Source organism: Mya arenaria, chromosome 1 (assembly GCF_026914265.1).
Source record: "Mya arenaria isolate MELC-2E11 chromosome 1, ASM2691426v1".
In the NCBI taxonomy this organism is placed as follows: Eukaryota; Metazoa; Mollusca; class Bivalvia; order Myida; family Myidae; genus Mya; species Mya arenaria.
In genome coordinates, this window is record NC_069122.1 from 9,125,265 (window position 1) to 9,151,344 (window position 26,080).

Genomic DNA, 26,080 nt, shown 5'->3' on the forward strand with positions numbered 1-26,080 from the left:
TTTAGTGTATCAGTGATTTTAACCGAACACGTGAAAGAACCATGAAGTGTATTCGTAAGGATCAAGATCATGTATATAATACAATAAAAACTACAGGGACAATATTATACGAAAAAGCTACAGAAACAAGCCCAGTAGCCAAAGGTTTAAACATAAGCCCGGTTTAATATGGCACTGGGTAAACGCCAAATACATAGAACATAAAAACAAAATATCACAAACAAGAAACATTACAAGACATCATATAAAAACAAGAACATCACAAAAATTCACAAACAGCACATTGCATACATACTATATATACAATGTCAGTAGTAGAAAATTAAAAAAAAACAATTTAAAAAAAATCTTGTTAAGCGTCACTGGGCAAGGGCAAAAACGCCAATGAACTGGGGAAACAAACGTATTAAAATCACATACAGAAATGCACAAACCACAAACAGACCACGCATGTGTTTCAAACATATTATATTTATTACATGTGTATTCGCGTAGAACAATTTATGTGTAAATACACTAAATAATTTGCTTTAATTCAAAGCGATATAGAACCCTTTTTTCAGACATTTGTCGACCTTGCACACATAATCAAAATAATTATTGCTAGTAGCTGTTATGGCGAGAAAATGTTGTTCAATATCTGGGTAATTCATATACCTTTAAAAGATAGATTGTATTGTTATTCTTAGAATTGTACTACCTTGTTGTTTCAGTTGAAAAATAGTCCGGTCTGTTTATTAAAACTTTTGAAAACATGCAAATGTGAAACAAATACTTAAAGCAGTATGTTAATCACTCTTGTCCACACGATGTAACGCAAGCATGTGTTTTTTTTTATTGCGGTGGATCCTGGGATACCCGGAAAACCCCTCTTGTCCGACTTGGTGAAGACGTCTCGATTACCAGCCAGTTCGCCAACAACAGTATTAGACGATCCGAAATGTTGACCCTTTCTCTATTAACAAATGATAGATGATCAAAGTAAATATGTACATGAACATCGGATACTCGGCGTACATGGCGTTCTTTTGAGAAACACAATATATATTAATGGTATTAATAGGCTTTAATAGGTGAAGATATAGTATCATAAGTAATGGGTGGTATAAACAAAACTCGTGTTTAGTGTTTATTGAACTTACAAAAGTAAATAAACAGAGAAATACTACTATTACATCATATCATTCAACACTGTGTTAAAGTCAAATATAAATGAATTATCCGACTGTTTAGGGTCCACATTACCAAACAACAACAAAAAGCATCTTCTCACAGATCGGTCGATATGTTTTACTTTAAATTTATTTTTTTCATTTAATGGCAATGGCTGAAAGGGACTCGTTCATGGTTAATAAAATGCACTTCTTGCGGATTTTGTTTTTTCTATACGAAATTAAGTGTGGCAAACCATTAGGAGCGTTATGCTCATTGACAAATAGTGTATTTGAAGTCCACAATTTACAAAAGCCTTAGTAACGCTATTTGACAAAAGGCTGTAGCGTGATTGGTTTGTTAATGCAAGCAATTTGTTCAATAAATGTTTAAATTTCCGTCAGCTTAGTACGAGTCCATGTGGACGAGTGGTTAAAGTTTCGTTTTCTTTTCTCGATTGTAATGGCGTGGGTTTCTTCCCACTCTAACCAGGTTGTTTTTTATATTTAAAGTGTATTTTGTCTTCAATTTCGGTATCAAAGATCTGAATAATTATGATATAAGAATTTTCAGATACATCACGGGAAAAACTTTGTTTTGGGTGCCAAAACGTGACCGGGACACTTAAACAATGAAATGGCTAAAGAATTGCAGACATAGTTTGGTACTATTTCAATACCTAAGAGGGCATCGATGATCACGATTGTATTGACTTCATACACGAGATGTTGGACATACAACGGCAATTCCATAGCTATATGTTACAATTTAGTCTAGACATTGATATCAATAAATAATGCTTCCAGATTGTTAAGATGTACGAGGGGTGATCCAGAATTACGTGGACTTACATATTTTCAATATATTTGCTCAAAATCATTTAAAAATTCATAAATATCTTATATATATTCAAAATTTTCCGCATCGACAATATGAATTTTAGGTCTGTGAATTTAAGTATCGAAAAATTACTGGGTTTAACTAATTATTTTAATTAAATGGTTTGATGCGACGCACTGCATTCTTATTTGACAAAATATAATGATAACTTGTGAAATGTGCAAGATGAAAAACACACAGCGGCTGAAATTGAAACACGGTGTCGCGTAAAGCACTGTCATATCGAGGCTATTTAGCCCGTATCATACTGTGCATTTATCATACTTTTTTTCAATTTTGACATTCGCACTGTGCATTTTATGGTACTGTTTTTAATTTTGACATTCGCACTATCAACACTTTTAAAGTTGCCAAACAACAAATACAAACAATACGCATTCCGCAAATTGAATATGTCGCCTGCTTGGATTTACTATTGAGATCTTGAAGTTGACTGAACAAATTTAAAGTATTTGACAATTAACATGAAAATCAAGTATACATGTCGGAAATAAAAATGTTATTTCTTGGAATCGGATGACGACGCGGACGACGACCGTGGACAACTGGATCCCATGATGTGCCATGTTACGGAGATAAAAAAAATGTCATTTTCCTTCGTTTTTGTACATTGTAACTAGCACGTTTATGTTTTGTTCTCCATATATGGTGGACACTGCTCCTGGTAAGGAGGCGGAGGCTCGGGGTACACGCTACCGGCAGTAGCCCCATCCAGTTCCGGTTTACGGCCAAATGTCACCGTCTGTGTCGGCATAATAATAGCCACTGGTGTTGCCTATTCAAAGATAATACATGATCAATCATACTTTTGTTGATTTAGTTTATATCAATTTATTTAAGCTCGATTGTGTAGGAAACCACAAGATCGGTCCCCGACAGGGGATCGAATCCGTAACGTCTTGGACGGACGGACACTCTACATCTGAGTTCTTAAAACAGTATAAAACTTCTTGGACAGACTGTAACCAAACATTTAAAGAAAACTTAAAGGCACATAGCTAGTGATTGACAGACACTAACCGAGAGACACACTATAAACTTCTGATACAGACCTTATACAAACCAATCAAACTATCTTGATTTTATAAAGGTTGGAGTTTGTGTCTTTACATGCCTGGGACACCATGTCTCCATGAAATTATGAAAGTTCAACACTTAAGCTCAAGAATTTAAAACATGAATACGTTAAAGTCAGTACTGAAACTATTGTCATATATCATTTTTTCAAAACAGAAAAAATAATAAAATTGTGAAGTAAATTTATATTGTAAATTTGAAAGACAGAGGTGGATTGACTGAAAGTTACTAAATTATTTGCTGTATAATTTATACTTTTACCTCTGGATCCACGTTCAAAATATCTCTGTTGAGGGAGTTCATGAAACAGCAGCCGTTCTTGTGGAGTACACAGAATGTGTAGATGTTGACCGCGGTAAGGACGATGCTGATCAGGAAGACAAAAAGTAAGAGGATACCGATCCAAGTAGTGAAGAAGTGCTCGGCGTAGGGGATGGCGAAGACAAAGAGATAGAAAAGGCCATAGCCAATAAACGCGACCAAGACACAATTAATGAAAAACAGCCAGATGTAAAGAATGATCTTGCCGGTCGTCTGGAAAGAAAATATGAATTAATAGGATACGATGAATGAGTCCATATCGATAAAGGGATTAATGACATGTATTGGTAAGTGTATAATTTATTCGAGTTAATGAATGTATAACGATGAGGAGAGGTATAAAAACCGAATTATAGAAGATTGTCCGCGGTTTGCGTAAACAAAACCACAACAGTAAAGGGTAAAATACATAATATGATGGTTATTTTAAAGATTTTCCTATCGCATTGAAAAGGAGGAATCAATTCAACGTTGAAACATAAGTTGAGTTGAAACATTAAAGTTGTTTCCAGTGCGTACAATTATTTCTGTGATGATAAAAAAAGATACCATCGAGAGAAAAGCGGTGGTATGTCGGTTATGTAGTGGCTTAGGTGGCAAGAGGATTTGAGCCGATATTGGGCCGACGTAAAATGTATAGCTTGTAATATCGGCTTGATGTCGGCCCGATTCTTAAGTGCTAGCTTGGTGGAAGGTGCATTTTCGACCCAGGTATGGGTTTTAATGAACACACTTTAGGAAAAATAAATAGTTTTTGAGAGTTAAAGTATTTACCAGTTTCCAAGTCGTACAACTCTCGGGATTTCGGTTATAACAACAAGACGCCAAGAGAGGTTGAGTCAGTGCCTGAAAAGGAAAAAGAAAAACCCAGACAATTTATACAAACTCGAAGTAAATGTTTGTGTTTGTGATGACTCAGTCACGTGAGCGGTCACGTGGTTTGTTTACCAATTTACTCGATCTTGTACCTGCCAATTTGCTTAAACATATTGTATTTAATTGCATTTTAAACCCGGTAAGTGACTCAACTCATGTGTGCTGTTCATGGCGCTGCACATGCTAGTCATTTCATTTTAGCTTCCTAATTTCTATTAAGTAATTAAAAATGGTGTCTATTGTAATCTAAGCGTTGTTCTGTTGTGAACACTGTGTCGCTAAACAAGATGACAGTATAATTGTGTAGCTACTGACTTCAAAGTACACGTGTAGCTAAAAGCTTCGTTTTCTAGGTTAATAATGCAAACTTAATAACCTATGTTAAACATTTTAATATATATGTGAAGCAGTTTAAGTTAAAACGAGCAAATTGTTCATAAAGTTAATAAAGTTAACAACCTGATTAACGACATCGTTATTAACATTCAATGTGCTCACATATTTCAGTATTATCAAGTACAGCTAAATCAGTTGTTTCAAATCGTGTAAGATATACAGAAGACCACAAGTGAATCCATCAAACATCTAGAGCAATGACAATTTGAAACTTAAGAACGATAACAAGAGATTGAATAATCGACCCTATGACGACCAAATAAGACATACTGCACATCCGACGACGAACACTATTAGGGCGACGATTTCGAGGCCATCGAATGCCATTGAAACCGCGGCAGTTCCCATGCAAAAGATGGCGCTGAGCCGCACGACCCATGATGCCAACTTAACGTTGAACAGCGAGCGACGTGACTCCGCTGAAATTTGAAACCAGTCTTTTAGAAGAATGAATAACAGGATGAACAACAGGATTCCGCAAAAAAAAATGAAACCAGTCCTTATCTTCTTCAACCGTGTTTATGTCTGGTTATTATGCGATTTAAATCCACCACTAATGTCGTGTTAACTAGATGTGTGTAAGACGTTTGAACGAGTTGCTTGGTCGTGTTAACTAGATATGTGTAAGGCGTTTGAACGAGTTTCTTAGTCGTGTCAACTAGATATGTTTAAGGCGTTTGAATGAGTTACTTAGTCGTGTTAACTAGATATGTGTAAGGCGTTTGAACGAGATAAGCAAGTTGTTTTGCCTGTTCCTCTACATATGTTCCTGAGCATTTCTAAAGCAGCGTTAAATTGATGACGTAGACACTTTTTGAAACGGGGTCCTGATTTGCAGCAGAATATTTCCTATGCTTAAGGTTATGCAGTATATGTATCCCATTTAACGCATTTGACATTAATCAGATAAAAATAGTAAAAAGCATATGGTTTGTCTCATATACAAATATCGATAATTTTAACTAAGGAATTTGTGGCCTGTTAATTAATAAAAAACAATCAAACATGATAATGCACTAAAACATATTTTGCATTAATCTAGAATTAAACCTTTCTCAACCTTTTAAGTCAGAAACTCTGATTGAAAGCGAAGTGGTGCAAGAAATCACATGTCGGTTAACTGAACTACAATGCATTTAATACTAGTCTGGATGCAGTTGTCCGGTCCAAACTCCTCTTTGGTTGAATGAAATGTCATATTATGGTGTTTCAACAATATTTTGAAATATTTAAAATATTTGGGACATTTTAGTGGGCTGTGGGTGGGTGGGGGGATATAGAGGCAGGTGGGGGTCAAACAACGCATCGAACACCTGTGGTATGTAAAGTAAGTTATATCAAGCATTTGAGAGAATCGTTTGGCAATGAGATGTAAATATCAATATAACTGACACAATAAATCATACCATTTAACAATACAATAATTTCGTTAGCTTTATTGAACCCTTGTGTTTTGTACTCTTAGAAAACTCATACTGAATACAAACAAAATTTGTAATACATACCTAGAGACGGCATAATATTCTCAGATACACTTATGTTCTCAACATCCGTTATTCCATGGCAACGAAATAATCTAGTCTGTAAAATGGGTCTAAAAAATAGAACATTTAAGCAGAAGTATTGGAAAACAACACACGGCAGTTATCTGAGTCACTTAAATATTGCGTCGTTCATGGGAAGTTTTTTTCTGTTTTCTATAATCATTATGTTGATCTACATAAAAAAGGTTATCCTATGCTAGATAAGTTTACACATGATAACGTTAATCGTGTACCCTTATCTAAGATCCAATAGCACCTTCACATTTTATCGTCCAAAATGTAGCACAAAACAGATAATGCACTGAAATAGTTACTCAAATACGTCAACAGGAAATTATCACTTAATCAAACTCGATCTATTTATAGCTTTTAAACATCGACTGTGATGCAGATATAAAGATGACAGTTTATAAATACGTAAACTATCATTTAAGCAGAAAATACTTTTTTTCATATTACAAGGTTAAATATCATAGTAGTTAATATGTATGTACGCAAATCTGTTATTAGAGTATTTAAGTGAAATTGAAATAATGATATAATTTATTTCAGCAAGTATTAAAACACCTAAATACTGCAAACCTAGCGTTTAAGTTTGTTAAACATTGTGACTTCAAACTCCGCTTATTATCCAGGGAGTTTACCTGATGTCGTTGATTTTAAACAACATTGTTGTACTGATTTTACTATATAGGGACTGAAAATAACCTGTCATCTTATCGTACAAAATATAATCTCAAACAGTGAGACCTAAATAAAGTTAACTACCGTAAACTCAGAAGCTATCTTGTTAATACACTGAACCGAAAGACAGCCATATACTTAAATCAAAGCGCTGAAAGCGTTGAAAGACTGTCAACGAGTAAGTCCTTTTAAATGAAAAGATATATAATCAATTTCATCCATTTGATGAACTAGCTTAAAGGCCTAGTTTAAGGTATGGTTGTCATGATAATTACATGCTGTGCATCCCTTGTTTATTACCTTTGGTGTCAAAACAGGGGTCCTATTCTCTTTGTATTTGTTTATTGGCCCAGGGCCATGACGATGATGATGATGATGATGATGATGATGATGATGATGATTTTGATGATGATGATGCTGATGAGGAGGAGGAAGAAGATGAGGAGAAGGAGGAGGAGGATGACGACGATGATGATGATTATGATGATGATGATGATGATGATGATGAGGATGAGGATGAGGATGATGATCAGTTTGGAACCGAAAGTGTACCTCCATGCCACCGGAAGTGATGCCCATTGCTCCACCAGTGAGTGACTTTGGTTTAATTTTTACAAACCATTGTTGAATTAGATTTTTAGGACTAAAGTGAGAATAATAATTAATAGAAATACCAATGATTGTAACAACAATCACGCTAGGGATACGATCTTATAGATGGTGATAATGTTCGTTCTTGATGATGATGATGATGATGATGATGATGATGATGATGATGTATTGCATGTATTATTTCATAAGAACTATGAACTATTTGAAAACTACTTCTTGTCAGTGTGTTTACGATAATAATTGTCATTATCAATTTAATGTTCCAATGTAGATATGTTTGTTCCAAGTTTCAGATTCCACTGCGAAAAAAGCTACGGTGACGCATTTTCAGAAAGTGCGAAGGTTTTTTTAAAAACTTTGGAAGCAACAGATCTAAGTGAAATGAATGTTTAAGAAAGTTTAATTCCAACCGGTTTAACGTTGACGGTTTAACGCTTTTGATCAGAGTAAATGACTGAAATGAAAAGTATGTGTTTCTTATAGATTTGTACAAGTTAATTGTCCTTGTAGTAAACTGCTATCGAATGCTTAAAAGACGATCCAAGTTGCTGATTTATGACGAAAAGGATTTGATGGAAATGTTTATAATTTATTTCATTCTTTATAGTTTCTTATTATATAATAATGAAGGAAATATCGTGATAAACTCATCGTTTGATTCAATTAGTTTATCCAAATATGAGATCACTGTTTTTCTTAGTTAATCTGACGCACTGTAGTCTCTTTGTGTGTATTTGACATACTGAAGAACCTTTGTGTGTGTTTGACAAACTGTAGACCCTTTGTGTGTGTTTGACATACTGTAGATCCTGTGTGTGTGTTTGACAAATTGTAGACCCTTTGTGTGTGTTTAACATACTGTAGACCCTTTGTGTGTGTTTGACATACTGTAGATCCTCTGTGTGTGTGTGTATGTGTGTGTGTGTGTGGGTGTGGGTGCGTGCGTGCGTGCGTGCGTGCGTGCGTGCGTGCGTGCGTGTGTGTGTTTGACATACTGTTGATCCTTTGTGTGTGTTTGACATACGGTTGATCCTTTGTGTGTGTTTGACATACTGTATATCCTTTGTGTGTGTTTAACATACTGTAGACCCTTTGTGTTTGTTTGACATACTATAGATCCTTTGTGTGTGTTTGACATACTGTAGACCCTTTGTGTGTGTTTGACATACTGCAAATCCATTGTGTGTGTTTGACATACTGCAAACCCATTGTGTGTGTTTGACATACTGCAAACCTATTGTGTGTGTTTGACATACTGTAAACCTATTGTGTGTGTTTGACATACTGCAAACCCATTGTGTGTGTGTGTGTTTGACATACTGCAAACCTAGTGTGTGTGTGTGTTTGACATACCGTAAACCTATTGTGTGTGTTTGACATACTGCAAACCTATTCTGTGTGTTTGACATACTGCAAACCTGTTGTGTGTGTTTGACATACTGCAAACCTATTGTGTGTGTTTGACATACTGCAAACCTATTGTGTGTGTTTGACATACTGTAGATCCTTTGTGTGTGTTTAACATACTGTAGATCCTTTGTGTTTGTTTGACATACTGCAGATCCTTTGTGTTTCGTTGACATACTGCAAACCAATTGTGTGTGTGTGTGTTCGTGCGTGCGTGCGTGCGTGCGTGCGTGCGTGCGTGCGTGCACATAAGTGTTTGACATTCTGCATGCCTATATTGTGTGTATGAAATAATGTAGACTTATTGTGTGTGTTTGAAATTGTGTACATCCAAAACGATTTATAATATATATGTATGCTTTTGTTAAAATTTTAATTATACTATACTGCGGTAAACTTTATTACGCCTCATATGGCAAAACAATTTTAAAATTAATGTTGATTAAAAGTATGATAGTTCGATGTGTTACTGTATCTTCGCGGAGCATGCATATATTTTTATAGACGATACATGGACGTATGTTTATCAGTGTGTGTATACCGCGTGATAAATTGCGTCATAAATGCTACGTCGGAAGACAATATTTTGAGTTGAAAAATACTAAACAAAAATATCTTCACTATTTCTTTACCATTTTAAATGAAACATAGTGCAGTCTACGCCGCTTAACGAGCTCCGCCTTAGGTCTTTTACCAGAGTTTGATTTAGGGTTTAGTTTCCTAAAACACTTCGACAAATCTTTTCACAATACGGCCATATGACGGAGCACTGTCAAAACATTATTTTTGAAGACAGGTTTGTCGAAGTGTTTGAAACTAATGACCTTATCAAATTTCGTTTAAAAAAACAAATGCGGGGCTCTTTAAGCGGCATAGACTGCCCTTTGTTTTATTTGTAATAGTGTTGTAAAAGAAAAAAAATATCTTTGATTTAAGTCTTTATTTCAAACAAAATGTTGCCTTCCGACTTAGCATTAATGATCACGTGGTATACACACACTGTAATCCTGTCTCCAACATATTTTCTTATCCCATGTTGATAATTATAACGGTAAATGGACTTAAGTAAATGGTGACTGCACTTTATTTATTTTCCCCATGAAGTTTTGGGAATCTTACAAATGTTATGTCTTAAATAAGACCTTGTTATTTTTATATATTATCCATTTGATATTGTGCATGTATGTATTTTATTTATTTTTTGCTAGAAACATTGTATTGTTTTATGCAATTAAAATATGAAACGAAGGGAACATTGCAACTCTGGAACTCTCCATTTATGGACAACACACGTGACAGGTGTTATCAATTTCTAAAGGATTAAACGGCTTCATAACGCCTTTATTATTAAGGTAATAGTAATTTGAAAATGACACCTAATTAAGACCCTGATGGGCATCATTTCAAAATATGAGGATCTTGATAAATTCTGTGTATGATATTTTGGATTTGAAGCTGCACTCTCACAGAATGGCCGTTTTGGCAAAACAAAAATTATCTTTAGTCGTAGAATCAGTCAATTGTTGCGTTATTGTCCGGAAACCATATAAGACTGCTGACAAATGATCAGGTCGAAAGTTTCCATATTTATTTTTTATGACCAAAATCTCATTTTTCTTAAAGCGTTAATAACCCTTTTAACCATAAAACTTCAGTTATCGAACGTAAGAATAAAAAACTGCGATATTATATTCTTATTTCACTGGTTTCCAGATATTTACGCAAAGATCGGTTCATATTAAATTGTAACTAATAACCCTACCAACATCTCAGAATTATTAGATAACACATTTTTCACATCGTCAACAACTATAATCAAACTGAACTGAAATAGCCATATGGTACTACACTTCTAACATAATTTTTCGACCGCGTAACCAAGTAATCAAGTTAATCAGTTTCAAGTGAAAAAAAACAACAACATCAATAAAACTCCTGACTGAAAATAGGGGATAAAATATTTTTAATATAGGGGTTGAAATGTCCGCAATATGGCTATTAAAATATTTCAAACAGGGGTTGAAAAGTCTTCAAAGTAAGGATTGAAAAATCAAACCAGGTAGGGTTGAAAAGTATTTTCTTTTCCAGCTGGAAAACGGTTTTGGTGTCGATTTTTGTTGATTTTTGGTGTACTTTTAAATGGTTTAAACGAGTTCACGAAATTTTCCAGTATGGATATATATGGGGATGTAGGTGTACGTGTCCCCTTCAACGCCTACTCGGTGGTACTCCGCTTGAACGTCTCTAGTGAGTACTAACATAACAAAACAGACCATTTATTCAGCATTAAACGTTTACACATTCATAGCCAACATAAATTATATCACTTTGTCGTAGAAAGCAAAGACATGGTCAATAAAGAGATGTTGTATAATTTCTAACATATTTGTAACAATGGTGTTAATTTCGTGATCGTAATATAAATGCAAAGTACAAAAAATTACTAATATTTTGTAATGTTTTTCTTGAATCTGATGACATCAAAGTTGTAAACTTTTGTTTTGTAGGCCAATGGCAAAAATAAGGTTTAAAGTATTCTTTCCTTAGATTATTATAATATGGACAAACTAGAAGGAAATTATATTCGTTTTCAATGACAATCATGTTGCAATACGTACAAATTCTATCTGCCCTCGGTATATTATGATGTCTACCCGTTTCAATCAATAAGTCGTGGAATGAAACTCGAAATTTTGTAAGTGTTATTCTAAATTTGTTCGTTTGTATCGCATCTAGGTAATTTTCTTGTTTAAGTTCATGTTAGTACCAACAGTATGTTTCTAATCTGTTTGATTCGTTAATATCTGTTTTCCACGATTGTTTAAATATATCAATAATTCTTTGCTTTATTATTTGAATGGGGATTATTTGTATATCTTGAGTGTACCATATACCAGCCATTCCAATTTCATCTAATATAGTTTTTACATGGTAAGCCCAATTTAATCCACTATAGTAATTGTTGTTATCGATATCGTTCGTTAACATTGTATAAGTATGCTTGGAAAGAGAATTATTATCAAAATTCAATATTCTTATCCAGTACTTAATAATTCTTATTTTACGCTCTACTACCATTGGATGTCTGCCTAATTCTCCATATAATGCAGATAAATTGGTGCTTTTTCTGACATTAAGAATTTTCCTCATAAATTTACAATGAATTAATTCAATGTCTTTTGGCGGGTGGTATCCGAAAATCTCTGCACCATAGTTTAGGATGGAGCCAATAAGACTGTCAAACAGTTTACATTTATCTTTTATGGTTAAAAACAATAAACAAATTATGTAAGGCATACATGGAGTGTTCTGATACATGTTTCTGTGTTTTATTCTAGTTGCCATTCTTAAATAAAGTTATACCTAGATATTTGAAGGTTTCAGTTATTTCTAAATTTGTATTGTTTTTCTACCTCTCTCATATATCATTATTTTTGTTTTTGCTGTGTTAACTTTTAAATCCCATAGGCCACAGTATACTTGTAGATCATTATCAGCATATTTTGTAAGGCTATGGGTGTCTGGGCAAAAATGACTGCGTCGTCAGCAAATAAAAGTAAGTATAATTTTACATAATTTACACTACAAACACCATCTATATTATGATTAATGTTTGATAATATATAATTCACGAAAAATAAAAACATCAGACTGGAACTGGGGTCCCTCTGTTTCACACCGATGTTTGGCGACAGGTTTGATTTATATCGTACACATGCTTTGACAGAACTATACATTGCTTGAATGGCCTTAACAAACCGCGTGCTTATATTTTCAAATATAAGTTTGTGGAATTGATGTGATCTAGTGATTTTATCGAAATATTTTTCAAATAGATAAAACAACAATATAATTTCATTTTCGAAGCGAGAGTTTTGGCAATAATTGAGTGTAGAATATATATACAATCGATCGTCGACTTTCCTTTTTGAAAGCCAAATTGATTTTCTATGCGCTTTTCGTTACTTCTGCTCCAGTTTGTAAGCCTATTTAGTAAAATGTATGAGTATAATTTTGAGAGGGTCTTCAACGTTTCCGCCTTTAAAAACAGGGACGATAATTCCTTCTCCAAAAGATTTTGGACACTCTCCCGTTATAAAGATATGATTATATAGTTTCGAAAGAAATGGTGCTATGTGGGTGAATATATTTATATAAATTTCTGTGATTATATTTGTTTTTATTTATACGTTTTATCTTATTGTAGTTTGTCTTCGCTGCAATATAATCACAACGTAAAATTGCGCAAGTTTTATTACGTACAAATTTATTTCTAGCCTTCTGGAAATTGGATTTGGCATTATAGCATTCTGCATTAAACCAAGGCTTTTATTAGGGTGTGAAATCTTGCCCGTTTTAACTGTGTTTTTTTTTCAACAGACATGCACGAAGCTGCATCCTTAATTATCTGTATAAACGAATTTGTAATATTATCAATATCATTGTTAGAATTTATTTGTTCTTTAAGCATTAGTAAGTGTTCACTATGTAAAGATATCGAGCTTTTTAGTTCCTCAATTTTCAATGGATCCCATTTAATACATTTCTGTTTTATATTATCGTTACAATTTTTATCACCTGTATGTTCTATATTGTCTGGTATCACTCTTTTATTAAAAGTAAAATATATCCCTGAATGATCTGATAGTTCATTTGGTTCCGGAATTTGAAAGTTCGAAATATGATTGATATCCTGTGTTTTTGATAGAAATCTACTACGCTCGATCCTTTCGTTGAATGAAATGTATAATCTCCCACACTTTTATCAATGTGCAGTCGACCATTACCAATAATATAAGACGTGGAAACTAGAACTAGCCGGAAAACGGTTTTGTAAGCAAGGTTTTTCCCCAGTATATTGACCTTTATATTGTGGAGGTAAGCATGTCCCCTTCAACGCCACCTTGGTGGCACTCCGTCTGTTTTCCGCTATTGAAAACCAGAACCAGCCGGATCGATTTTGCGTGTCGAATTTGTTGAATATGACGTAGTTTAAAACGGTTTAAACGAGTCCACGAGTTTTCCCTACGGTGACCTATAAAAGGTGGTAGGTACGTGTGTTCCCTACAATTACTACTAGGTGGTACTTCGCCTAAACTTCTCTAGTGAGTGCCAGACGCAGCCGCAAAACGTTTTGGTGTCTATTTTGTTAAATATGACGTAGTTTAAAAGTGGTTTAAACGAGTCTACGAGTTTTCCCAGTGTCGTGACCTATATGGGGTGGTATATATATACCATATATTGTTCATTTTATTCTGAATATGATGTCACACTCATTTCTAGTCACTTCCTTTATTTTAACTTGCATTTATATTGTTTCAATTTCAAATTTTGAACAAAAGTGCCACTTTTTATTTCTCAGTTCATTTCGCCCCATTTTACATTGTGTCCTGACTACCATGACTGGAACAAATTAGCCTAATAGTCAATTATAGTGCGTATTTTTTCTAATTCAGCACTTCAAAATACACAAAATGCAGCTGTTTTTTTTTTCAAACAAAGTTCTTATTACTAAACGTTTCAATGTATATTACTCAAAATCTGTCTTAAAGTCAAATAAAGCTTGAAAGATGTCCTGCATTATTTGAATACGATTTGTGAACTCATCCATGTTTGCATTATATATACATGTATGTAAGTAAACAAACCTACGCTGATTAAAATTTCCATGTGTCAGTACTGAAACTGCCCATTTCGCCCCCTCACAAAACACTAACTGTACATTGCTATGGATCGATTTAGAGCGAGCCTTTTTTGCTGTCTCCTACAGCAATGTTGTACTTGTAACGTATTGTAGCTATCTGAATCCGAAATTTCATGACAATTTAAAGCGAATTGAAACGATTGGTTGACGTTCAGAAAACGAACGGCAGACGCTTGCATACGAATCATTGCGAAGGGTAAATACGACATTCGAATCCACGCGAATCATAACGCAACTAAATTTCTTGAGTACATTTGAGTATCTCAACAGTTTTGTGTATTTCTTGAATTTCGTATTTAAAAAGAGGAGCCGAAATATTAAGATGATTAGTAATTCCTTCGTCAAAATGGAAGATATTCAACGCCTGATGCTGGCAGTATGTGGCTTCTATGCCCACAAAGAAGTTTTCCAACAACAACTTGACATCAACCAGTTCATCAGAGGCCGATTTAGGGGGAGATGAGGAGCCAGAGCATGGTTCAAGCGTAGATGCCAGGATCTATAATGCATAAGAATTAATGGAAAGGGTGCAGGATGGTTCCATTGGATTTCCAGACCCACAGCCATTTCCCAATGACACCGTCGACATGCCCTTTTTCTTGGTGGTGGTGGGGGGGGGGGTCGTCTTTAGCCTCAGTGAGCACATGCAGAAACCCTATGGACAGAAAGCCCTAATCGGAGAGGAAATAATTCTAAAATACCGTATTAGAGGTTAAAATCAAGTGGAAATTAAAAATAATAAAGTATTTTTGTTTTCGAAAATATAACTGTGAACTCAAAGTCTATTTAAAAAAAAAGAAATGTATCAAAATATTAATTTTAAAATATTGATAAAGAAAGGATAATAAATATTTAACTTAAAAATGGTATGGAAGTCAATTGTAAATAACATCAAAACTTTGCAATATTAATTAAATGAGCCATATCAAGGGGAAATGGGTCTTATGGTGTTGAAAACGTGTAGACCCAGATCAGCCTCCGTGTCTTCGACAATTCCTAATGAAGTGATTGAAGACACTACAAAAGTATACCCGAAATATTGGGACAGGAGTACAACAGAAGTAATTATACTAAGACAAGAAATTCTATATACAAAATTTCTTTAATGAAAAAGGACTTCAGATGTAATCAACATACATACAATGATACAAAAGCAGCAAATACAGTAATCATATACATCACTGACAAAGTCTCTAGGTGCTTCTCGGACTACGTGGTGTGATGGTCCGTGAACTGGATGAAGCATCCGGAGCAGACAACAGAACTGGAGCAGATAGGGGACGGGTGGTACCACGAAAACTACTATCTATGCTGTTTCCTTCTTGACCGAGGACATCTGGGTTCCTGGTCATAAGGACAGGTTGACATGAGGACAACAGAACCTGAGTAAGAGGGGAGGCCACGTTGGCAACAGGGGTCACAGCGATGTACTTGTGCACTTACAAAACTTTAAAAAAGTTGAGAATTAAACAGCAGTCAAACAGCAATACGACGTGGTGTCGAGTCGAACAAAGTTAGAAGGCAAATTGACCCCATCTGGTTTTCGCCAGTCCGATAACGGTCGGATGCGGAAATACGCTTTCGGAAAGCTTCGGACGGCTTCGGAAGCATGCGCAAAGTTGTGCTTTGGTTTGCAGGTTTGAGTTCGTAATCGCTTACGGAATGAACACAATTTGTTCGCGCGATCGAACACATTTTAGCGAATAACAGTAACCGTTCGTCACACTTCGTAAATCATTCGCAACAAATAGTTCCCCTACGCTTACCTTTCGTTATATTTCAAATTGTGTAACAAATTAACTAACAGTTTCGGTCAAAATTCGCCAGAATTGACAAAATTATCCAATTCGCCGGGCTGCGTTTGATGGATTCGCCTATGTGTGAGGAGGCCAGCGTCACTGGGCAAGGGCAAAAACGCCAATGAACTGGGGAAACAAACGTATTAAAATCACATACAGAAATTCACAAACCACAAACAGACCACGCATGTGTTTCAAACATATTATATTTATTACATGTGTATTCGCGTAGAACAATTTATGTGTAAATACACTAAATAATTTGCTTTAATAAAATTTAAAGCGATATAGAACCCTTTTTTCAGACATTTATCGACCTTGCACACATAATCAAAATAATTATTACTAGTAGCTGTGATGGCGAGAAAATGTTGTTCAATATCTGTGTAATTCATATACCTTAAAAGACAGATTGTATTGTTATTCTTAGAATTGTACTACCTTGTTGTTTCATTTGAAAAAGTCGTTTTCCCAACAGAACAAATATCCTGCAATTTTATGAAAAAAGTCCTTGGTGTTGGCGTAAATGATGTGTAGCAAGTCCAGTCATTCTGCTTTAAATAATTTAAATTATTTCCCTTCATCAATTGAAAAGTAGGCTTATGAAGCTGGACAACGATGGTCTAATGCGTTGCCTGAAAAATAGTCCGGTCTGTTTATTAAAACTTTTGAAAACATGCAAATGTGAAACAAATACTTAAAGCAGTATGTTAATCACTCTTGTCCACACGATGTAACGCAAGCATGTGTTTTTTTATTGCGGTGGATCCTGGGGTACCCGGAAAACCCCTCTTGTCCGACTTGGTGAAGACGTCTCGATTACCAGCCAGTTCGCCAACAACAGTATTAGACGATCCGAAATGTTGACCCTTGCTCTATTAACAAATGATAGATGATCAAAGTAAATATGTACATGAACATCAGATACTCGACGTACATGGCGTTCTTTTGAGATACACAATATATATTAATGATATTAATAGGCTTTAATAGGTGAAGATATTAATAGGCTTTAATAGGTGAAGATATAGTAACATAAGTAATGGGTGGTATAAACAAAACTCGTGTTTAGTGTTTATTGAACTTACAAAAGTAAACAAACAGAGAAATACTATTACATCATATCATTCAACACTGTGTTAAAGTCAAATATAAATGAATTATCCGACTGTTTAGGGTCCACATTACCAAACAACAACAAAAAGCATCTTCTCACAGTTCGGTCGATATGTGTTACTTTAAATTATTTAACAGCCATTACACAGCATGGTATTAGATTGATTGCCGCGACATGGCGGTTCTGTACTCAATATCGATGTTTATATATTGAAGGAGGGGGGATGGGGGGGGGAGAGAGATGCTTTATTTATTTTCTTCATTTAATGGTAATGACTGAAAGGGACTCGTTCATGGTTAATAAAATGCACTTCTTGCGGATTTTGTTTTTCTATACGTAATTAAGTGTGGCAAACCATTAGGAGCGTTATGCTCATTGACAAATAGTGTATTTGAAGTCCACAATTTACAAAAGCCTTAGTAACGCTATTTGACAAAAGGCTGTAGCGTGATTGGTTTGTTAATGCAAGCAATTTGTTCAATAAATGTTTAAATTTCCGTCAGCTTAGTACGAGTCCATGTGGACGAGTGGTTAAAGTTTCGTTTTCTTTTCTCGATTGTAATGGCGTGGGTTTCTTCCCACTCTAACCAGGTTGTTTTTTATATTTAAAGTGTATTTTTTCTTCAATTTCGGTATCAAAGATCTGAATATCTATGATATAAGAATTTTCAGATTCATCCCGGGAAAAACTGTTGTTTTTTTTTTGGTGCCGAAACATGACCGAGACACTTAAACAATGATATGGCTAAAGAATTGTAGACGTAGTTTGGTACTATTTCAATACCTAAGAGAGAATCGATGATCACGATTTTATTCGCTTCTTACACGAGATGTTGGACATACAACGGCAATTCCATAGCCATATGCTACATACAATTTAGTCTAGACATTGATATCAATAAATAAAGCTTCCAGATTGTTAAGACGGACGAGGGGTGATCCAGAATTACGTGGACTTACATATTTTCAATATATTTGCTCAAAATCATTTAAAAATTCATAAATATCTTATTCAAAATTTTCCGCATTGACGATATAAATTCTGTGAATCTAATAAGTATTGAAAAATTACTGGGTTTCAATAATTATTTTAATTAAATGGTTTGATGCGACGCACTGCATTCTTATTTAACAAAATATAATAATAACCTGTCAATTGTGTAAGATGAAAAACACACAGCGGCTGAAATTGAAACACGGATGTCGCGTTAAACACTGCCATATCGTGCTATCGAGTCCGTATAATACTTTGCATTTATGATACTGTTTTCAATTTTAACATTCGCACTGTCAATACCTTTAAGGCTACAAAACAACAAATACAAACAATACGCATTCCGCAAATTGAATATATCGCCTGCTTGGATTTACAATTACGTTCTTGAAGTTGACTGAACAAAGTTATGGTTTTTGACAATTTACATGACAATCAAGTATACATGTCGGAAATGAAAATGTGATGTTTTGGATTCGGATAACGACGCGGACGAAGACCGTGGCCAACTGGATCCCATGGTGAGCCATGTAACGAAGATGACAAAACAATTTCATTTTCCTTCGTGTTTGTACATTGTTACTAACACGTTTATGTTTTGTTCTCCATATACGGTGGACACTGCTCCTGGTAAGGAGGCGGAGGCTCGGGGTACACGCTACAGGAAGTAGCCCCATCCAGTTCCGGTTTACGGCCAAATGTCACCGTCTGTGTCGGCATAATAATAGCCACTGGTGTTGCCTATTGAGAGAAAATAATAATACATTTATTGATTTAGTTTAAAACAACTTATTTAGTCTCGATTTTATAGAAAGCCGACACCTTATTTTGAACACTCTCGAGTCTGCTTCCTGGGACAATCTTACCAGTCTCACTGGGTGTCCATGTGATAGTCCTCAAGAACGGTCTCCGACCGGAGATCGAACCCGGGACCTTGTGGTCGGGAGGCGGGCACTCTACCTCTGAGTTCTCAAAACAGTATAATTATTCAACTACTTGGACAGACTGTGACTAAACCTTTAAAACAAAAACTTACAAGGGCACGGCTTAACAGACACTAACCGAGAGACACACTAAGTACTTCAGATAGAGACATACTACACAGCAATCAGATTATCTTGATTTAATGATGGTTGGGGTTATAGCCATAACACTCCTTTGAGACAATGTCTCTAAACGTTTTACCACTTTAGCTCAGGTATAAAGGTTGGGGTTATAGCCATAACACTCCTTTGAGACAATGTCTCTAAACGTTTTACCACTTTAGCTCAGGTATAAAGGTTGGGGTTATAGCCATAACACTCCTTTGAGACAATGTCTCTAAACGTTTTACCACTTTAGCTCAGGTATAAAGGTTGGGGTTATAGCCATAACACTCCTTTGAGACAATGTCTCTAAACGTTTTACCACTTTAGCTCAGGTATAAAGGTTGGGGTTATAGCCATAACACTCCTTTGAGACAATGTCTCTAAACGTTTTACCACTTTAGCTCAGGTATAAAGGTTGGGGTTATAGCCATAACACTCCTTTGAGACAATGTCTCTAAGCGTTTTACCAATTTAGCTCAGGTATAAAGGTTGGGGTTATAGCCATAACACTCCTTTGAGACAATGTCTCTAAACGTTTTACCAATTTAGCTCAGGTATAAAGGTTGGGGTTATAGCCATAACACTCCTTTGAGACAATGTCTCTAAGCATTTAACCAATTTAGCTCAGGTATAAAGGTTGGGGTTATAGCCATAACACTCCTTTGAGACAATGTCTCTAAACGTTTTACCACTTTAGCTCAGGTATAAAGGTTGGGGTTATAGCCATAACACTCCTTTGAGACAATGTCTCTAAACGTTTTACCACTTTAGCTCAGGTATAAAGGTTGGGGTTATAGCCTCTGAATGCCTTGGAGACTATGAAAGTTTTACCACTTAAGCTCAAGTATGAAAGTTGGGGTTAAAGCATTTGCATGCCCTGGATGTCATGTCTCTATAATTTTACCACTTAAGTTGAAGTATTTAAAACATGAATACATTAAAGACAATACTGAAAACAATTGCCAGATATCATTTTTCCCATCAAAAAACTATTAAAATGTGTAGTAAGTTTATGTTGTAAATTTGAAATACAGAGGTGAACTGACAGGAAGTTACTATCATATTCGCGGTATAATTTATATTTAATTTATAGTTTTACCTCTGGATCCACGTTCAAAACATCTCTGTTTAGAGAGTTCATGAAACAGCAGCCGCTCTTGTGTAGAACACAGAATGTGTAGATGTTGACCGCGGTAAGTACGATGCTGATCAGGAAGACAAAAAGTAAGAGGATACCGATCCAATTAGTGAAGAAGTACTCGGCGTAGGGGATGGCGAAGACAAAGAGATAGAAAAAGCCATAGCCAATAAACGCGACCAAGACACAATTGATGAAAAACAGCCAGATGTAAAGAATGATCTTGCCGGTCGTCTGGAAAGAAAATATGACATAATAGGATACTTTGAATGAGTACACATCGATAAAGGGATTAATGACATGTATTGGTAAGTGTATAATTTATTCTAGTAAATGAATGTATAACGATGAGGAGAGGTAGGACAACCCGATTATAGAAGATTGTTCGCGGTTTGGGTAAGCAAAACCACAACAGTAAAGGGTAAAAGTACATAATACGACGGTAATTTTAAGGATTTTCCTATCGCATCAAAAAGGAAGAATCAATTCAGCGTTGAAACATTTAAAAAAATCCAGTGCATACGCTTATTTCGGATATGATAGATTAAAAAGGATACCATCGTGAGAAAAGCGGTGGTATGTCGGTTATGTGGCGGCTTTTAGGTGGCAAGAGGATTTAAGCCGATATCGGGCCGACGTAAAAATGTAGTGCAACATTGAAGCGGACCGCTGTTGTCTCGCCTTAGAATCCGATGTTGGGCCGGAATAGCTTGTAATATCGGCTTCATGTCGGCCCGATGTTGAAGTGCTAGCTGGGTGGAGGTTGCTTTCTCGAACCAAGTACGGGTTTCAATGAACATAGTTTTTGAAATATTTACCAGTTTCCAAGGCGTAAAACTCTCGGGAATTCGGTTATAACAACATGACGCCAAGAGAGGTTGAGTCAGTGCCTGAAATGGATAAGAAAACCCCAGACAATTGATGCAAACTTGTGGTAAATGTTAATGTTTGTGATGTCTCTGTAGCCTTAGAGGTCACGTGGTTTGTGTGCCAATCATGTGACTTGATCATGTGTACCTGTCAACTAGCTAAAACATATAGTATTTAACTGCATTTCTAAATCGGTTTGTCAGTATAATTGTGTTGCTACTGACTTCAATATGTACACGTGTAGTTGAAAGCTTCGTTTTCTAGGTTAACAATGCAAACTTAATAATGTTACACATGTTAATGCAAATTTGAAACCGTTATAATGTGCCAATTGTTCATAGAGTTATTAAAGTTAACAACCTGATTAACGACATCGTTATAACCTTCAATGTGCTCACATATTTAAGTATTAACATGTACAGCTAACACAGTTGTTTCAAATCGTGTACGATATACAGAAGATCACAAGTGCATCCATCAAACATCTAGAGCAATGACAATTTGAAACTTAAAAACGATCACATTAACAACGTTATTATCTTCAAAAGATTGAATAATCAACCCTATGACGACCAAATAAGACATACTGCACAACCGACGGCGAACGATATTATGGTGACGAGTCTGAGGTCGTCGAATGCCAATGAAACCGCGGCAATTCCCATGCAAAAGATGGCGCTGAGCCGCACGACCCATGATGCCAACTTAACGTTGAACAGCGAGCGACGTGACTCCGCTGAAATTTGAAACCAGTCTTTTAGAAGGATGAATAACAGGATGAACAACAGGATTCCGCAAAAGATGAAACCAGTCCGTATCTTCTGCATCCGTGTTTATGTCTGGTTATTATGCGATTTAAGTCCACCACTTATGTCGTGTTGGTCGTGTTAACAAGGTATGTGTAAGGCGTTTGAACGAGTTACTTGGTCGTGTCAACTAGATATGTCAGGCGTTTGAACGAGTTACTTGGTCGTGTTAACTAGATATGTAAGACGTTTGAACGAGTTACTTGGTCGTGTTAACCAGGTATGTAAGGCGTTTAAACGAGTTACTTGGTCGTGTAAACTAGATATATATATGTAAGTTGTTTGAACGAGTTACTTGGTCGTGTTAACCAGATATGTAAGGCGTTTGAACGAGTTACTTGGTCGTGTAAACCAGATATGTAAGTCGTTTGAACGAGTTAATTGGTCGTGTAAACTAGATACATATGTAAGTCGTTTGAACGAGTATGACTTTTAATTAATTAAAAAATATAAGAGCTTTTTTATCTGTACACACAACCTTTGTTTTTTATCATTTAAGTCAAATGCCTCTAACATGTTAATGCATTAAAACATTTTTGCATCACCCTAAAATGTACGCCTTTACAGTCAGAAAGTCGAATTGAAAGCGAAGTGGTTAATGAAATCACCTGTAGGTTAACTGACCTACAATGCATTTAATACTGATCTGGATCGCAGGTGCCCGGTCCGAACTCCTCTAATAAATATACATTTGAAGAGCGACGGCCATTATTGTATGAATTGGCCAATTCTTGACAAAGTTATGGCGTTTAAGCAAGAACAGTGTGTGTATACCACGTGATAAATTGCGTCATAAATGCTACGTCGGAAGGCAATATTTTGATTTGAAATATACTTTAAACAAAGATAACTTCACTATTTGTTTACCATTTTAAATGAAACAAAGCGCAGTCTACGCAGCTTACTAAGCCCTGCCTTTGGTCTTTACCAGAGTTTGATTGAAAGTTTAGTTTCTTTAAACACTTCGACAAACCTTTTCACAATACGGCCGTCTGCCGGAGCACTGTCAAAACATGATTTTGGAAACAGGTTTGTCGAAGTGTATGATGAAACTAATGACTTTATCAAATTTCAGTAATAAAACAAATGCGAGGCTCTTTAAGCGGCATAGACTGCCCTTTGTTTCATTCAAAATGGTGTTGTACAAGAAAAGTTATCTTTGATATAAGTCTTCATTTTAAGCAAAATGTACTGCCATCCGATGTAGCATATATGACGTAATTTATCACGTGGTATACACACTGAAGAAGAGGTGTAGGCTTTCATGTGTTGTAACTTTTCTAAAATATACTTTGACATCGATGGAAAATTGTCAGAAGTTGAATGTAATGTCATATTATTGTGTTTCAACAATATTTTGAAAAAAATAAGATATTTTGGGATATTTTTAGTGGGTTGTGGGGAGGGGGATATAGAGGCAGGTGGGGTCAAACAACGCACCGAACACCTGTGATATGGATAGAAAGTTAAATCCAGCATTTGAGAGAATCGTTTGGCAATGAGATGTAAATATCAATATAACTGACACAATAAATCATACCATTTTACAATAAAACGAAATTATACAATAATTTTGTTAGCTTAATTTATCAATTGAACACTTGTGTTTTGTATTCTTAGAAAACTCATACTGAAAAACAAACAAAATAACTCATACTGAAAAACAAACAAAATAACTCATACTGAAAAACAAACAAAATAACTCATACTGAAAAACAAACAAAATAACTCATACTGAAAAACAAACAAAATAACTCATACTGAAAAACAAACAAAATAACTCATACTGAAAAACAAACAAAATTCGTTATACATACCTAGAGACGGCATAATATTCTCAGATACACTTATGTTCTCAACATCCGTTATTCCATGGCAACGAAATAATCTAGTCTGTAAAATGGGTCTATAAATAGAACATCTAAGCAGAAGTATTGGAAAACAACACACGGCAGTTATCTGAGTCACTTAAACATTGCGTCGTACATGTGAAGTTATTTCCTATTTTCTATAATCAGTATGTTGATCTACTTAAAAAAGGTTATACTATGCTAGATAAGTTTACACATGATAACATTAATTGTTCACACTTATCTAAAATCCAATATCACTTTCACCTTTTATCGTCCGAAATGTAGCAAAACAGATAATGCTCTGAAATAGTTACTCATATACGTCAACAGGAAATTATCACTAAATCAAACGCGAGCTATTTATAGCTTGTAAACATCGACTGTGATGCAGTATAAAGATGATAGTTTATAAATACATAAACTATCATATAAGCCGGAAATACAATTTTCATAGTTACATATAGGTTTAACATCATAGTAGTGTATGTACGCAAATCTGTTATTACTAGAGTATTTAAGTGAAATTGAATTAATGATATTTCAGCAAGTATTAGAACAGCTTACTGGAAGCTCAGCGTCCAATTGTCCCTCTAAATTGTTATTTGTTGAATTCAAGTTTGTGAACACTGTGACTTCAGACTCTGTTTATTATCAAGGGAGTTTACCTGATGTCATTATTTTTAAACAACACTGCTGTACAGATTTTACTTCAGGGACTGAAACTAAACCTGTCATCTAGCTTATCGTAAACAATAGAATTTCAAACACTGAACTTAAATGAAGTTAAGTTAACTACCGTACACTCAGAAGCTAGCTTGTTAATACACTGAACCGGAAGACAGCCTTATAATTAAATCAAAGCGCTGAAAGCGTTGAAAGACTGTCAACGATTAAGTCCTTTTAAATGAAAAGATATATAATCGATTTCATCCATTTGGTGAACTAGCTTAAAGGCCTAGTTTAAGGAATGATTGACATGATAATTACATGCTGTGCATCCCTTGTTTATTACCTTTGGTGTCAAAACAGGGGTCCTATTTTCTTTGTATTTGTTTAATGGCCAAGGGCGATTAAAAGTTGAGTATTTTAGAGTATATACACTAATTGTCTAACGTATACATATAAAAATATGAATAGCAAGTGTAATTATTTATTTATTCGGCAGATAGGAAATAAATGATAAATAAATAAGAGTAAAAATAGTTTTAATAGTTGTATAATTGATATATTTATATCTTCCTTAGGTAAATGGTCACCATTAATATATTCAAATTATAAAGCACCATGGTTAGGCCACAACAAATTGATCATTTGTTCTACGGATTTTGCCAAAAAAAAAGTAGGAGCGAGCGAGCGAAAAAAAATTAAAATACTTTTTTTTTTAAATTTAAGTCAATTCAGAGGCGAGCGCAAAGCGAAAATATTTTTACCAAATTTATCATACAATTATGTCAAAAAATGTTTTTTAATTGCAAACATAGGTTCTCAGTTCGAAAGGAAAAGATGTTGATTGCATCACATGAAAATCCGTCTTATATTTAACAAATGGCAATAATTAGATCCAGTGCTTTAAAATTACTATTAACTTCAATTTAAACGTGGATCTATTGTAAAGACAACATTCCTCATAGTAACGTGCACTTATTCGAAGACCAAAAAGAAAACTATTGTATTCATTTCGTAACTTAATATCACAAAAAACATTTTAGACTAGTAAGAGTAATTCATCATTTGAGCATTTC

At 35.0% G+C, this 26,080-nt stretch overlaps 2 protein-coding genes across 2 annotated transcripts; both read right to left on the reverse strand.

The window, feature by feature from the left end:
- Nucleotides 1–1,116: 1,116 nt before the first annotated feature.
- LOC128231359 (uncharacterized) lies at nucleotides 1,117–6,608 on the reverse strand. Its single transcript, XM_052944106.1, has 5 exons — nucleotides 6,228–6,608; nucleotides 4,993–5,141; nucleotides 4,225–4,296; nucleotides 3,391–3,663; nucleotides 1,117–2,827 (listed from the first exon to the last, which is right to left on the reverse strand). The coding sequence occupies exons 1-5, from the start codon at nucleotides 6,238–6,240 to the stop codon at nucleotides 2,678–2,680; spliced, it is 657 nt and encodes a 218-aa protein (XP_052800066.1). The 5' UTR covers nucleotides 6,241–6,608; the 3' UTR covers nucleotides 1,117–2,677.
- Nucleotides 6,609–17,534: 10,926 nt separating this feature from the next.
- On the reverse strand, nucleotides 17,535–24,898 carry LOC128236709 (uncharacterized). The gene is made up of 5 exons (XM_052951782.1): nucleotides 24,303–24,898; nucleotides 22,267–22,415; nucleotides 21,628–21,699; nucleotides 20,771–21,043; nucleotides 17,535–19,324 (listed from the first exon to the last, which is right to left on the reverse strand). Exons 1-5 carry the CDS (start codon nucleotides 24,313–24,315, stop codon nucleotides 19,175–19,177), a joined length of 657 nt encoding a protein of 218 aa, XP_052807742.1. The 5' UTR covers nucleotides 24,316–24,898; the 3' UTR covers nucleotides 17,535–19,174.
- Nucleotides 24,899–26,080: the final 1,182 nt, after the last annotated feature.